The sequence below is a fragment of the Vespa mandarinia genome, chromosome 1, assembly GCF_050613455.1.
Source record: "Vespa mandarinia isolate Hongniang chromosome 1, ASM5061345v1, whole genome shotgun sequence".
NCBI classification, from domain to species: domain Eukaryota; kingdom Metazoa; phylum Arthropoda; class Insecta; order Hymenoptera; family Vespidae; genus Vespa; species Vespa mandarinia.
This window is the reverse complement of record NC_140810.1, coordinates 445011-459451: the sequence shown is the minus strand read 5'-3', so window position 1 is coordinate 459451 and position 14441 is coordinate 445011. Positions and strand designations below refer to the sequence as shown.

The 14441-nt window shown below is 42.4% G+C and overlaps 2 protein-coding genes across 5 annotated transcripts in view; both read left to right on the top strand.

Moving 5' to 3' along the window:
* The window catches only part of LOC118446124 (protein groucho), an 85407-nt gene extending 77138 nt beyond the window's left edge, over window positions 1–8269 (top strand). For 2 of the 3 annotated variants that reach the window (XM_035876425.2, XM_035876423.2), the window contains exons 8-13: window positions 3536–3676; window positions 3756–4038; window positions 4131–4389; window positions 4473–4748; window positions 4849–5452; window positions 5542–8269. In XM_035876425.2, coding sequence (XP_035732318.1) covers window positions 3536–3676; window positions 3756–4038; window positions 4131–4389; window positions 4473–4748; window positions 4849–5452; window positions 5542–5649 — 1671 coding nt within the window. In that variant the 3' untranslated portion in view covers window positions 5650–8269. The remainder of the gene's footprint in view (window positions 1–3535; window positions 3677–3755; window positions 4039–4130; window positions 4390–4472; window positions 4749–4848; window positions 5453–5541) is intronic. The other variant, XM_035876426.2, reaches the window with a different exon arrangement.
* A 139-nt stretch (window positions 8270–8408) lies between these two features.
* Window positions 8409–10458, top strand: MBD-like (methyl-CpG-binding domain protein 2). 2 transcript variants are annotated; one of them, XM_085655467.1, is made up of 5 exons: window positions 8409–8725; window positions 8895–9036; window positions 9408–9461; window positions 9882–10127; window positions 10257–10458. In XM_085655467.1, exons 1-5 carry the CDS (start codon window positions 8595–8597, stop codon window positions 10353–10355), a joined length of 672 nt encoding a protein of 223 aa, XP_085511593.1. In that variant the 5' UTR covers window positions 8409–8594; the 3' UTR covers window positions 10356–10458. The 2 variants fall into 2 exon arrangements, with proteins under 2 accessions (XP_085511593.1, XP_085511595.1); XM_085655469.1 differs by lacking the exon at window positions 9408–9461 and having other exon boundaries at window positions 10257–10451.
* Window positions 10459–14441: the final 3983 nt, after the last annotated feature.

Genomic DNA, 14441 nt, shown 5'->3' with positions numbered 1-14441 from the left:
ACCACCAACCCCAATGCCGCGCACACCAGCACCACCGCCAGCACCACCAGTACCACCACGGCTGCCGCCGCAGACCTCCTTCCAAGCTCGACATTCAGCCCCCGACCCATACTTTGGTGCCTGCTGCTTGCCAAGTTGCCTGCCTGGCTGGCTGCTTGCTTGCGGACCAAGTCGTCCCTAACACTACAAAGTCTATATATCTATGGTGCACCCACGATGCTTCCACCCACGCCACCGCCTCTTCTTCGGAGGCTACCAACCCCCATATTGATCGAGACACGAACCCTCTTTGCCGGAAAGAGTGGTGTGGGTATATCCACCCGGTGGGGTTGCTGTAAGTAAACTTACGTGAATGGAGGCCGTCTACTCTCTCCTCCACCTCCAACCTCTATCTCTTCTCGTCTTCTTCACTCGAGTCTCTCTTTCTCTTTCTCTCGAGTTCGGTCCTACCTACGGTATATCGCTGTTCTCGAAGACGACACGTAACGAGAACGGAAAGAGGTTTTTTCTTCGACGGTTCGATAGCAGCTAGAAAAAGAAGGAAAGAGGACGAGTCGCTTCGAGATCGCTTGTAACGCGGATCTCGAAGAAAGACGTTCTTTCCTTGTAGCCTTTGAGCTACGATCAGTTTATATAGATCGTCCGTCTTCGTGCCACGGCATACGGGTACTTTTGGAACGTCTCCATCTTTTCGGCTATGTACTTTGAAAGGAAAGAAGAGATAGGAAGAACCGACCATGCCAGATTTTTCTCCTCTTTGATCGAATTATTCGATTATTAATGTCTCTGAGAGTTTACCAGTAGAATGCGATTTTCCGAGATATATACTTTGTAGTTTGCTCTCTCTCTCTCTCTCTCTTCTTTCCTTCCTTATATCACATCCTCGTTTTCCCTCGGCACGTCGCGTCGAGCTAGGAAAAGGACAACGAAAACATTCTCTCTCTCTCTCTTTCTTTGGCTTTTCCATTTGAGGAATACAAGCGGTATACCATCTGCTTCTTCGGGCTGCCCTCGTCCGGATAAATAGTGGCTTGCCATTACCGGATAACGAGAAGACGGTCCTCTCTTCCAGCAGCTTCGGTGAGAAGGAAAAGGATCTCTCCGGAGGTCTTTACGCGAGGAAACTCGATGGAAGCACGTAATATGGTTCCCTGGGGGATTCCTCCCTACGTGAAATACTCGTCGTGCGAGCGTACGTGTTTGCGCGCGTGTTTCCAGCCACTGCTCTCTTTCTCTTTCCTTCTCCCCCCATCTCTCTCTCTCTCTCTCTCTCTCTCTCTCTTTCCACCCGCTTTTTTCTGCTTTTTCCCGAGACTACCTTCTTCGAATGAAAAACTCGAGGGAGTGTAAATAAAACGTTGTCTCTCATCGATTTTATTAACGTCAAGAGGTTGTTGTATCTTCTACAAGATTTTTTTCTCAAAGCATCATCTAATTCCATCTATCCTCTCTTCATAGATTCTTGTTATGAACGAGAAGATTACAAAGATGAAGAATAAGAAGTAACAACCCCTTAACGGGTTAAACTATGAAGCATATACCTTAGGAACATTCCCTCTTTGAAGTCGATCACTCGTATCGAATACCGATGGGAGCTCGAATCTTCCTCCATAAATTCAATCTCGCTTGACTTTTTATCGCTCACGGCCAGTTAAACGAACGACGGCTGCGAAAATAGTCGACTAAAAGCGTTCGTTACTCTCGATCGAGCGGAGGCGCTTTCTTTCCACGCGCCGAAGCACCTTTCATTCGCCATTAGACCCGACGCTTTATCATCCCTCTGCAAATCTAAAAATCGTTTTCGGCCGAGCGTCGATTTAATCGCGAATCATCCTGCTCTCTCTCTCTCTCTCTCTCTCTCTCCTCTTTTCTCTTTTCTCTTCGTCGATAGAAGGATCGTTCTTTTAGCTACGCGATCCTGACTCGAAAGCCGCCTCCTTTTTCCTTTTTATTTTCCTTCCACTCGATGAGCTTGCTAGGGTCATGGAGGAGAAAAAGGAGGAGGAGGAGGAAGAAAAGGAGGAGAGGATAGCGAGGTGTCGAGGTAATGGACCGAGCTAAAGGTGGCGCCGCCACTGCCACCACCGTTGGCGTTGCTATTGGTGGATGAAGTACCGGGGTGGTGGCAACAGGGACGGGGTAATTGAGAAGAGGAGATTTACTTCGGAAGTGCCGGAGGATGGACGAGGCAGAAGGGGGATGGTTTACGGTGCTCTGCAAGATGGTACGCTGTTATCGGGGCTAGGAAAGAGTACCGATATCTAATCGACAGAGTGAGGGGAACAGACGGAAGAAAGATAGAGAGAAAGAGAGAAAAAGAGAGAGAAAATGCTATCCTGTATCGAGGACAAAACTGTCGCTCGTAAAACTTCCCTTTCGATAATATCTTCCACTGTCGATGGATGTCGCTATATGTCGATAAGTGTCCTTTCAAAAGAAAGAGACTTTTATTAATATTGTTCCTCTCAAAAGGCATATACCGTTTCATTTTCTTTTTGTTTAAATTATTCATTGTCATTGCGAAATATGACGGAGATAATAATTCGCTAAAGTTTCGTTGAAAAGAAAAGAGCAAAAAAGAAAAAAAATAGATTGAACGCATCGATGTCTCTTCTTGTTATACGAAGAAACAGGATAACGATGTAGCATCGATTTATCTCTTTAATATCACTTCTATCGTACATCTAGTCTTTCCTCGAAATACAATTCCGGAATTTTTACGACCGTTCGATATCGTTGCGCGAGGGAAAGAATATAGGTTCAATGATACGATTCTCAGCAACAAAAGAGATACTTAGCCGAGAGTATATATGAATGTTACCAAATTTCTTTCGAGATTTTAAGCGTGAGAATGTGATCTCTTAAAGAAGTTTTTATAAAGACATTTTTTATTTAATCCGAAAAATGGTTGAAAATTATCCGATCCAAGTAGAAGGCTTCATTGCGAGCAATCTTTTGGCTGGCTTCCTCTCTCACGACTCTTCCGTGAAAATCCAACGAGGAGCGAAATTGCAGGCTGTAAAAAGCCGCGATGAAATCGACGAAATCGCATTAACCGTGGGCGAAAGAGCGGCTCGTATCACGGATGCGAGAGATTTCACGTGATACACTCTAACACCGTCCTCGTTTTACAGGCCACCCTCGATCTCGATACTTTCTCCTCGTTCCACTCGCTCTATTGCCTCCTCCGCAACACCCCACATCCGATACTCTCTCTCTCTCTCTCTCTCTCTCTCTCTCCATCCCTCTCCTCTACGTGTAAACGATTATCTACACCGAGCTCGCTCTCGGTGACACCCACATAATCGGCCAGTCGCGACGATTATTTTCAGCGGCGCGAGACCGTTTAACGCTTACGAAAATCGTCTCTCGACATGTCCGCGAGGATTCGATCGATCGAATATCGAAAATAATTTTGGATTTGTCGGAAGAGTTGTATTGAATTTCCATGAATATTCAAATACGTTATTTTATATAATCGATATGCATTTTATTTAAAATCAGCCAATACATGCAATAAATGCAAGTAACGAAGTTTTTAACGTTTCAGAGGAGCTCGATATCGCCGGCGGAACGCGAAAAGTACAGTAGACCCCGTAGCACACCGGATCCTCAGCATCACGAGCACCTACACTTGAAAAAGATGAAGAAGGAACAAGACAAGGATATAGGCCATGTAGGTAGCCCGCATGTTACTCCATGTTGTAAGATCATTCGGTTCGCCTTAATAAAGCCGTGCACGTTCTCTGCGACAGCAAAGCGATGGTGAAAAGAGCGACCAGGACTTGGTGGTCGACGATGCTAGCGAAGGACCGACGAGTCCTGCTGCGAATGGTACTACCTCACCGAGAGAGAATGGCCTTGACAAGTTAGGACCTTCCTCGGTGCCTTTGAGCGGACAAGTCAAAAAGGAAGTACCACCTCCATCGCCTAGAAGCGGTACCAGTAGCAACGCAAGTACCCCGTCCGCAAAGAAAATGGAGGAACGAGAAAAAGCTACCACTCCTATTTCAAAACCAGTTACGCCTACTTCGGCAGGTACGTGAAAGATTCCCTCTTCTATTAATTTTCTATGGATAAATTTATCGAAGGAATATAGATAAAAAAGAATATGTTTTTACTCGACACAGGTGGCAGTAGTTCGGGTTCGGGTGGTCTAAAGCCATCGAGTTCTAGTAAGCCTCTTGTCTCCGCTTCGGCGGTAGGCCCCTATCCACCTCATTATCCTCCGCCGCATCATCCGCCCGCAGGACCTCACGTGGATATGCTCGGCTATCCTCCTGCCGCTTTGAACGGATATCCCGCTAGACCGCCACTCCAACAGCTTTATGATCCTCACGGTAGTATGAGAGCACCACTCGGACCACTCGGTGTACCCGGTGGAAAACCGTAAGTCTCTTCGTTTCTTCGTTCTTTCGCTTTTCTACGAGTAGAAGATGGAATATATATATATATAGAGTGTTCGTTCGCAGAGCCTACAGCTTCCACGTATTGAGCGACGGACAAATGCAACCGGTACCGTTTCCACCTGACGCTCTCGCAGCACCAGGAATACCCAGACACGCGCGTCAAATAAATACTCTCACTCACGGCGAAGTGGTCTGTGCTGTGACGATCTCGAATCCGACCAAGTACGTTTACACCGGTGGCAAAGGGTGTGTCAAGGTCTGGGACATCAGTCAAGGCGGGAGCGGCAGCGCAAAGCCGGTTTCCCAACTCGATTGCCTCCAACGAGACAATTACATCAGGTCTGAATGATTATCTAAGCTTCTACGATACATATTCATCCGTCAGATTCTACTTAGGTATTACTAACAGCAACGATGTCTTCTCTATCGCGACTTACAGATCGGTCAAACTGTTACCGGACGGTAGAACGCTCATCGTAGGTGGTGAAGCGAGCAACTTGAGCATCTGGGATCTTGCGAGTCCAACGCCGAGAATCAAAGCGGAATTAACATCTTCCGCGCCTGCCTGTTACGCTTTAGCGATTTCTCCGGACTCGAAGGTCTGCTTCAGTTGCTGCAGCGACGGAAATATCGCCGTGTGGGATCTTCAAAATCAAACGTTGGTTAGACAATTTCAAGGTCACACGGACGGTGCCTCTTGCATCGACATATCTGCGAATGGCTCGAAACTCTGGACCGGTGGTCTCGACAATACAGTACGTTCCTGGGATCTTCGAGAGGGTAGACAACTACAGCAACACGATTTCACGTCTCAAATATTTTCTCTTGGTTATTGTCCGAACGACGAATGGCTCGCGGTCGGAATGGAAAATTCAAACGTCGAAGTTCTTCACGCAACGAAACCTGACAAATTCCAACTTCATTTGCACGAATCTTGTGTCCTTTCGTTACGTTTTGCCTCCTGTGGCAAATGGTTCGTTTCAACCGGCAAAGATAATTTGTTGAATGCTTGGCGCACGCCGTACGGAGCATCGATATTCCAGGTAATCCTCGCGTTTACGCTCTTTCCTTATCTAATGAATTAACATGATGCAACGTAAATTTATCCTTTTCTTTTTTTGCTTATTTACAGTCAAAGGAATCATCGTCGGTGCTCAGCTGCGACATCTCCAATGACGACAAATACATAGTGACAGGATCAGGCGACAAAAAAGCCACCGTCTACGAAGTGATTTATTGAGTCGTTCTTTCGATAATGCTTCAACATTCGAAGAACATTGAACACGTGGGAATTTCAATGTACGTCGCGTTATGCGTCAAGATTTAAGACAGTATATGTTTCTTGAGTGACAACTCAAAGTTTGTTCGTCGACCGATAGAAGAGATCACTTATCGATCACGGTGCAGACGAAGTTGAAAAAACCTCTTGTTGCCTCTTAAGGAAAACGGACGGAAAACAAGATGGACGCTAAAACCCGAATTAAAGAAATACCAACGTTTGCGGTGATGAGAAAAGTGAAAATTGCATCGCTCGTATGTTGAACGAACGTTGCGTTATGAGTATACACACACACACACATACGCGCGCACAGACACACGCACGCACATACACACACACACACACACACACACACACACACACATATATATATATATATATATATATATATATATATGTATATAGCTAGACAGAGATACAGACGAGAAACGCTTAGTTATTTAAGATTGTATAGGAAAAATTGGTAATAAGTAGGTACGAACGATGAAGGAGACGTTGAAGATTCTTGTACGAAATTCTCTCTAAACGATAGGAGATAAAAGTCCGATGGAGCGTGTAATATGTTGCTAATGTAATATAGAAGACTCGATGCTATAAGTATATCTTTTACGTGTGATTGCGAGAGAAGCGATCGATCGATCGATCAATCGATCGATCGATATCGTGCACTTTATCGTACGCGTCGTTCTCCATTTTCGCGCTTAATCCTGGTCGATCGTAAAATCGACAAGGGTGCTCGGCGACGCGTTGAACACCGGTCTAGTGTGTCGACTCGTCGAAAGTAGGAATGTGTGTCGTGATACAGAATTATACATAAGAAATACAAGAACAAGACAACAAAATATATCGAACACGCGTATAAAAAGAGCGTTTATGCCAAAACAATACGAATGTAACGTTTATGGATGGAATCATTTGTCGATCGCACTGTGATGTTTAGAAAAAGCCCAAGTATGTAAGAAGCATGATGACTGGTTCGTATTTCAAATGACGAAGAGTATGCAATTTGATTTAGAAGATATTTAATTCGATTACTATTTCAGTGTCGATCATCGATCATCGATCATCGATCATCGATCATCGATGATCGATGAGGACTTTACGAACGACATTGAATTGTTTTTAAATCTATTTCCATTTCATTTTATGTTAACGAGCGCGTACTCGAAATGCTTTAGGCATCATGTCCGATAAATCGACGAGCTCGTACGCGTATAAGCCCGTTATTTCTCGCAGTAAGCATTGTCTCGAGCGTATCTCTGAACTCTCGTTAGTCCTTTTACAACTGCCAGTCTCTTACTACGTGCGAATGTGTTCATAGGATCGATCGCGTGCGTGCAGCTTGAACGTGCGTTCGACGTGTGTACTACGAGTATAATATATGTTATTTTACAGATCGCGTATGTATGTATGTAAGTTCGACGAGCGGTTTACTGCAGCAAATGCGAGTCGATTCGCGTGCGAGACTCATTCTTTTTTGTTCATATCGATAAAAGAAAATGATTTTGTCTTATAGATAGGCATATTTCACTGTGACGCAAACATCGATCGAAAAATAAAATGCGTGCCCACGACGCCTTCGTTAATACGTACATACATACGTATTTTAGAAAACAAATATTTGACAAATTATTTTTATGACCGTAAACTTAGATTTAGGCCATCGCGCATCGGCAGATTCGGTCGGCGTACGAGCTTGCATCCGTATCATCGACTCGCGCGAAGCCAACGATAGCGATTTGCTCGTACCACTCTATCTCTTCTATTTCTCCCTCTCCCACTCTTTCTATCTATACCTCTCAGCGCTAATTAAAAAGATGTCGAAAGAGAAGCCTCCCAAAGTAGGGTACTAGTTGACGCCCATTATTAACCACTATCCCTTTCTCCCAAGCCGAACGGCGTAAGCAGCTAATGCATACGGAGATTTATATTTTGTTACAGGATGACACAAATGCAAAGAAAAAAAAACCGCAGGACAGATAACGTACGCGTCACTAAACGCGCATATTCGAAACGCTGTGATCGGTCGAAAAAGTTGAAAATCAGAGATCGATTTTTTTTTTTTTTTAACGTTTCTTAAATGGAGAGGTTAAATGACACGATTTGTTGACTACGATCACAGTCGCGACGATTATATAGACCAATAGAAACAACGATACCTCAAGAAAACTCAATAGTTTATTATCTTTAACGGATCAATGTGTACAGAATCGATATTCTTTTACGGTAATATTAAAAAAAAAAAAATGAAAAAAAAAAAAAAGAAAAAAAGAAAGAAAGAAGAAGAGAAAAAACATACATACACAACGCGGACAAAAGTAATCGCAAATTTGATGCCTGCAACGATTACAATTTTTCTCCTTTTATTCCTATCCCGCGTTCATCGAATTATTATACCTCCGAAACTACTCGTGCTTCGCGTACCGATTGCGCGCTAATCGAAAGAACGGTCATTTATAACCGGACAAAAGACAGCCGACTATTAATGTTTTCTTTCATCACTTTTTCATATCGTTCCTATAACTATGCGAGATTTGTTTTTTCGGCAATTAAATCATCTATATCTATCTATCTCTCTATATATATATATATTTCGACTTGTTGTTTATCTTTTTACCCTCATACTTTTTCTTCGAGTACTTTTTTTTTTTTTTCTTTTTTAACAAAGAAACGTAATCGTTCCTACGACTTTCGTATAATAATTCGTACTGTCGATCGTAGCGCCATTTGACGATAACTACGTATCGAAGCGAGCGTGCTGCCACCGGATCGAACGGATTTTTGGCAAACGCTCACCGGTGCGATAAGTTACAATATGGCCGCCGAGAAAGCGCGTTGCATTACATTTTGATCCCATATTTTAGCTCATTTATATATTATTTAGTGTAATAAAAATAGTCAACAAGATGAATATGTCTGTGGAGAAAAAGAAATATCCTTCGGCATTACCAACGAATTGGTCAACGAGGGAGGAAACAGCTAGAAAAAGTCAAAATCAATTAACGTCTACGGGAAAAGTTGATGTTTATTATTACAGGTATGTATTTAACGATAATTATAATATTATTTATAAAACGGTATAGAACGTTTTAAGTGAAACCTTGTATAAAAAATCTCACTGGTGGGATTAATCGTATGAAAGTGATAAATTGTTGGTTATGTCTAATGATTATATTCGTTCGATTGATTATATTCGTTGATTTTAGCCGTGGTGTAAGAAACGACGCATCATTGGTACCACCTATAAGGCAAACGGCTTCCATATTTAAACAGCCGGTTACTATATACAAAACGCAAGAGGGAAAAGTAAAGGATTTAAAGCATGGTAATCAAGAGAAACCAAAACAGGTTAGTAGACGGACGTACTAATGGGACATAAAGCTGGTTCCTTATTGGTATTGACCTTATAAGAAATGGTTTTTCATATTGATAATGTATCTTTTATATGGAATCCGTTAGCACCTACTTTTATTTCACTTTAAGTAATCTCTATGAGACAAGTTACTACGATTTTGATACACCCTACCGCAGTGAATCGTTCTCTCCGTTCTTCATCCATACGTATGATACTTAAAAATATGGCATGCTTTTTCCAAAGATTTATGTACATCAGAGAAACGTTCTAAGAAGGGATCGCTCTAATATAGGAAACATTTGAAACCATTTTGTGTGCCTTCCCTTTTGATTCTCATGTTACAAACATCCAATCGTTCCCTTAGGAAGGAGCCGATAAAGCTGATGGCAAATACGGCTCCCAAGATAAGCCTAAGCAGGTAATTCTATTTAACGCGCTCGTCAAAACATTCGTATGATTTTTACGTTACTGTATCCTACTTTTTGTGAAAACTTTGCATCGATTACCCTATTGTAATGCATTGTAATTGCGCATACCATGATATATGATGATGCAAATGCTTCTCTTAGAAAGTCGATGCGATGGATTTGTTGGTACGTTTTAGAAATTAATTTCATTTCTACTAGCTTTTAAATTTTCTCCTACTTTACTTTTCCCACACGTAACACTCACCTTGCAAGGTATACAGTTTGACATTTATTTTGTGAAGTAACCTTTTGTTGTAGCATCGATGGTAATTATATACTTTTATTTTATACATTAGTTACTTCCAATATATAAGCCCTTGGCCTTGAAGGTAATCTTATGATCCTAATTAACTATTACCGTAATTTTCCAGCTTTTTTGGGAAAAACGTTTAGAGGGCTTAAGAGCTTGCGACCCAGATGGATACGAATTTGATGCAATGGATCTACCGAAGTCCCTAAGGCCGGTTGGACCTTACATAACCGAAGAAACATTGTTGCAAAGTGTGGCAACGGCTCTTCACGTATCCTCACAACCGGTTACGGGTCAAACGGGATCTAAAACGGCATTGGAAAAAAATCCTGGTGTATTTCTTAATCCCGATCAACCCCTCGTACAGGTAGAAGAGTCTATAACTTTTGACAGAGTATTTAATCTTTAACATCGTAATGATTTTAAACAATCATATTCGTACTCACGGTTGAACGTTTTAATTAAATCTAATCGTCAAAATGGTATGTCTTTAAAGGCTGTTTCTATAGCGGATGAAGACATCAAACGACAAGAAGATCGCGTAGCGCTAGCGAGAAAAAAATTACAAGAAGCCTTACGAGGGATGCCTACGTAAAGTCTCTTTTAGCTATATTATCGATAATACATTCTTTAGCTTTAAGTTCATTTTAATTTATATCACGCATCAATTTTTATAATAAATGTTTTATAAAAAAGAAAATGAAAAAAGGAAAAAAGAGCAAAAATTGAGAGAGAGAGAGAGAGAGAGAGAGAGAGAGAGAGAGATCGAAAAGAAAAAGTCGGCGTCAAGGTGGAACGTTTTTTTGTGTGCTAATTTAGTCTTAAGTCGATTCCTTTCGGGCAAATACTTAATCTCCACAGAAAAATCACGATTTGTAATCTATTACGTTAAAATTCTGATTAATGCGTCCTTACCTGCGTTAACTGGTCTCTCTATCGCAACATTTAATATTCCATCCAGCAACTTTCTCGTCTGGCATTATCCAGGCAACGTAACGTAATGTCTCGCAAATACGAGACGCAACATTCGAAGAAAGATGCACACGCAATCGGATTCTAGGTCATTAAACTTCCTTCAGCTGAGTTGCACGAAAGAAAGATCAAATTAATCAGATTGAAATCGTTCATGTTGGAAAGCGCTAAGGACAACCACTCGTAATCCGATATTGTCGTAAACGATCGAGCGTGTAGTAGGAAATTCGATCTTGTTCTGGTACAAGCCAAGAAAAAGAAAGAAGATATAAACGAGATTGAAGGAAATAAAGCGAAAGGGAGGAGAAGAGGTAGACAGCGTTTAAAATCGATCAAACTACTCTAAATATTTCAAGACTAAGCATGCGATAGAAATGAAACGATTCGTTCGAGAACGCTTTAGATGCGAGCAAGAAACTCGACCTACAGTAATCGGAAATAAAATGTAGACTCCCATTAAAATCTCGTTGCAATTACATATATAATTTGAGCAGAGGAAAAGGTGGAATAAGAAAAAGAACGGAATGGGGTGTGGAAGAGAAGGGCATATTTATTATTACGCTGTAGGGCTTGGCTCTTTAGCAGCGATTCAATCTTTCTTCGCAATTCTCGTCGAGTGACGGAGAAAAGAGAGAGAGAGAGAGAGAGAGAGAAAGAGAGAGAGAGAGAGAGAGTACCTAGAGTGAAATCGTCGGTACTCGACGATCAGGGCGAACGAGCCCGGGTCAATAAAGCCCTTTTTTTTTTCTTGCAAACGACTTTACGCTCGAGCAACGACGCGCAAGGTCTCACGGCTAGACGGGACAGAAGAGAAGCGCGAAAAGAAGAGGACGACTTTTTTCGAATCATTTGAAAAAAAGAAACAAAAAAACTATTTCGCGTACGAAGGAAAGAATAAGAGAAAGGATAAGAATAAGAGAAGAAGAGTGAACTTGCGTTGTTGTGCTTTAGCAAGAGAGAGGATAAAATGAAAAAGAAAGTGAGAGGAGAGACTCGTGCCATCGTCTGGGAACGGGTAGACGAGATGCCTTCGTTCGAAGCTCGACTCGTCAACAAAAGAAATACCCGAGGCCCCCAGGTATATAATAGGTATATAGTACATACAATGGCGTATCGCCAGCTTTTCAGGTAAGCCAGAACGAACAGCCAGGTAAGCCAGGTGGTAACCTTCTTTTTTTTCTCTCTCTCTCTCTCTCCCTCCCTCCCTCCCTCTTCATATTCTTCGAGGCCCTCAACCTCGTCGTCCTTTTCTCACCATCATCGTCCAACAGCTGTTTCCCTGTGCGTTTCGCCAAAAGGCTTGCCCTTTTTCCTCCTCGACGTCGCGATCGAACCAGATCGTTCCTTGCCCTCGGCCTGCACCATTTTTAAATCTTTGCGACTCGTTTCATTTCTCCCCTTTCAATCTATCTTCTTATGCGTGCGTCTGTATTAGTACGTACAAATATTAAAGTCGAAGGAAGGACGAGTAAATTGTAGCTCTATTGGCTCTATAATGGCGGAAAACCCGCATCGTAGTGACGTACGCGACACCCTACGGTTCAACGCGATTCATTCTCATTCCACTACCCTTAGTTTCCTCCTTGGTAGGATCGAATGGATTAGCTCGAGGCTGATGAGCACGAGAAAAGACGTCGGGGTGCCCAATTTCGAGGAACATCGTATTTTTCTTGATAGCAATACGTCGTACAAATGGTTCGTTAGCCGGAATTGATTTATTGTTCTTTCTTAAGGAAGACAAATATTCCGATGTAGCCTTAATCAAAGAACAGGAAGTAGCAGAAAAAAAACTTGGTTAAATGATCAAAATTCTGAGTCTGATTATTTGCAACTTTGCAACTTTTCTCTCTCTCTCTCTCTCTCTCTCTCTCTCTCTTTCTCTCTCTCTCTGCAGAAAGAGGAAACGAAGTTAATAGAGAATATAATCCGTCTCGTGCGATACTAGCATATAAATAGAGTGAACTGTAGAACGAAGCGTTATCGATCTTTCAAGCAGGCGTTCGACCGACGGAAGTCGAGCGAGCTGACCGAGTTGACCAGCGGGTATATAGGCGTTCGCCTCGAAGTCTCGAATCGACCGGAAGCGAGTACGATTTTTCACGAAACATCTGTCTCTTGGGAATGGCAGTCAACAGCAGCACCGTTCGTTTGTAACGGCACGAAAATAATACCAAAGCTGATACGTGCAAATGCAAAGGAAGCAAGTCAATTGAAAATGAATCGTGCACATATTTTTTCCTCATTATTTTCTCATTAAGCAATCGATCTTTAAGAGTCGTCTCGTACTTTATCAAAAATGAAAATTAGATGTAGACATGTTGGAGGAATTGTACGAGTCATGCGGCTGTCTCGAGATCGTAAAGTTTTATTTTATCGATCCTTTACCTACGTCTATTTCAATCTTCATAGAAGAGTTCATTGTTTGGCGAATGTCATCTCTCAAAGAGTGGACTCTCTCGCAGCCGATGTACCCGAGAGACGTGAAAAATCGACGTTCTCTAAAGGAGGCGTTGGTCCATCGGTCTCGATGGAAGAACAGCTGGGGGACCTTCGACTCCCAACTGGCAACACGTAATCGATGTCGACTGACTTTCTCTCTCGTAGGCTGCGCGAGAGAGAGGAGAGGGGTCCAGAGGCAAGAGGGGGGGGCGGGAAGGGAAGGGAAGAGAAGAGAAGAGAAAGAAGAGAGAATGCACGCACGCATAGCCATGGGTTTTCGCTCGAACACGGAACACGTCAAGCTTTCCGCAGCCTCCGCTCTTGGGACCTATCTCGAAATCTTTTCTCTACTCTTCCATTTGTTTCCCTTTTTCCGTTTTACAGGCCCCCACACAATGAAACCTCTCTATATAGCCCGTCTTTACATAGGAAAACATCTAACGATTTTCGATATATGTATAACGATATTAATATTCTTCAAAGATAACATTTCTTTTTACAGTCTCGATATTTTATATATAACAAAATATATACGTATACCTACCTACGTATACATATTTTATATACCCAGGACATTTTTATTTATCGAGCATAGTACATAGGAAAGCTTAAAGACCGCTCTCGCTTTCCGTCTGGCTCCATTGTTGTCCCGTTTCGTTTCGAGCGCAGAAAAAAGATCGAAATCTATTGAACCGTCTGAAAAGCGGCCCTCTTCTCTCGACGTTCGCTCGCGCTCCCTTTTCTACGTTTCTTCGTCGTCTCCATTCGACCCTCCGCCTTTCGCTTCTCCTACAACCAAGTTCTTCTTTCGATCGAAGACTGCTCCCTCCCTCTCTTTCTCTCTCTCTCTCTCTCTCTTTTCTTCCCCTTCTCGTGCCACAGACTCCAGACACTAGCAAGGGTGTCGCAAGAAACCTTCCGAACGCAAGAAAAATTTACGTTCTGTATGCACTCGTCTCGTGGTGGATTACAAAATGTATAACGTTTAAATAAAGTAGAAGAAAGCCATCTCCATTAGCTTTCGAAAACAAAGGAGAATAATGTTTTATTAAACTCGAACGATTTCTTTGATCTCCCTTTATTAAAAGATAAAAAAGATGATATATTTCATGAAAAAACGTCCGATCGTCGTCGTCGTAATATAACGACTCAAAGGAGGAAGGGGACAAGGTCGAGGACGTCCTAGAGATTGCGAACGCAACGATGCATCTATCCGGGAGAGCGAATTATCGAGATATCGATCGACTATCGCTTAATATCCGGTTACCCG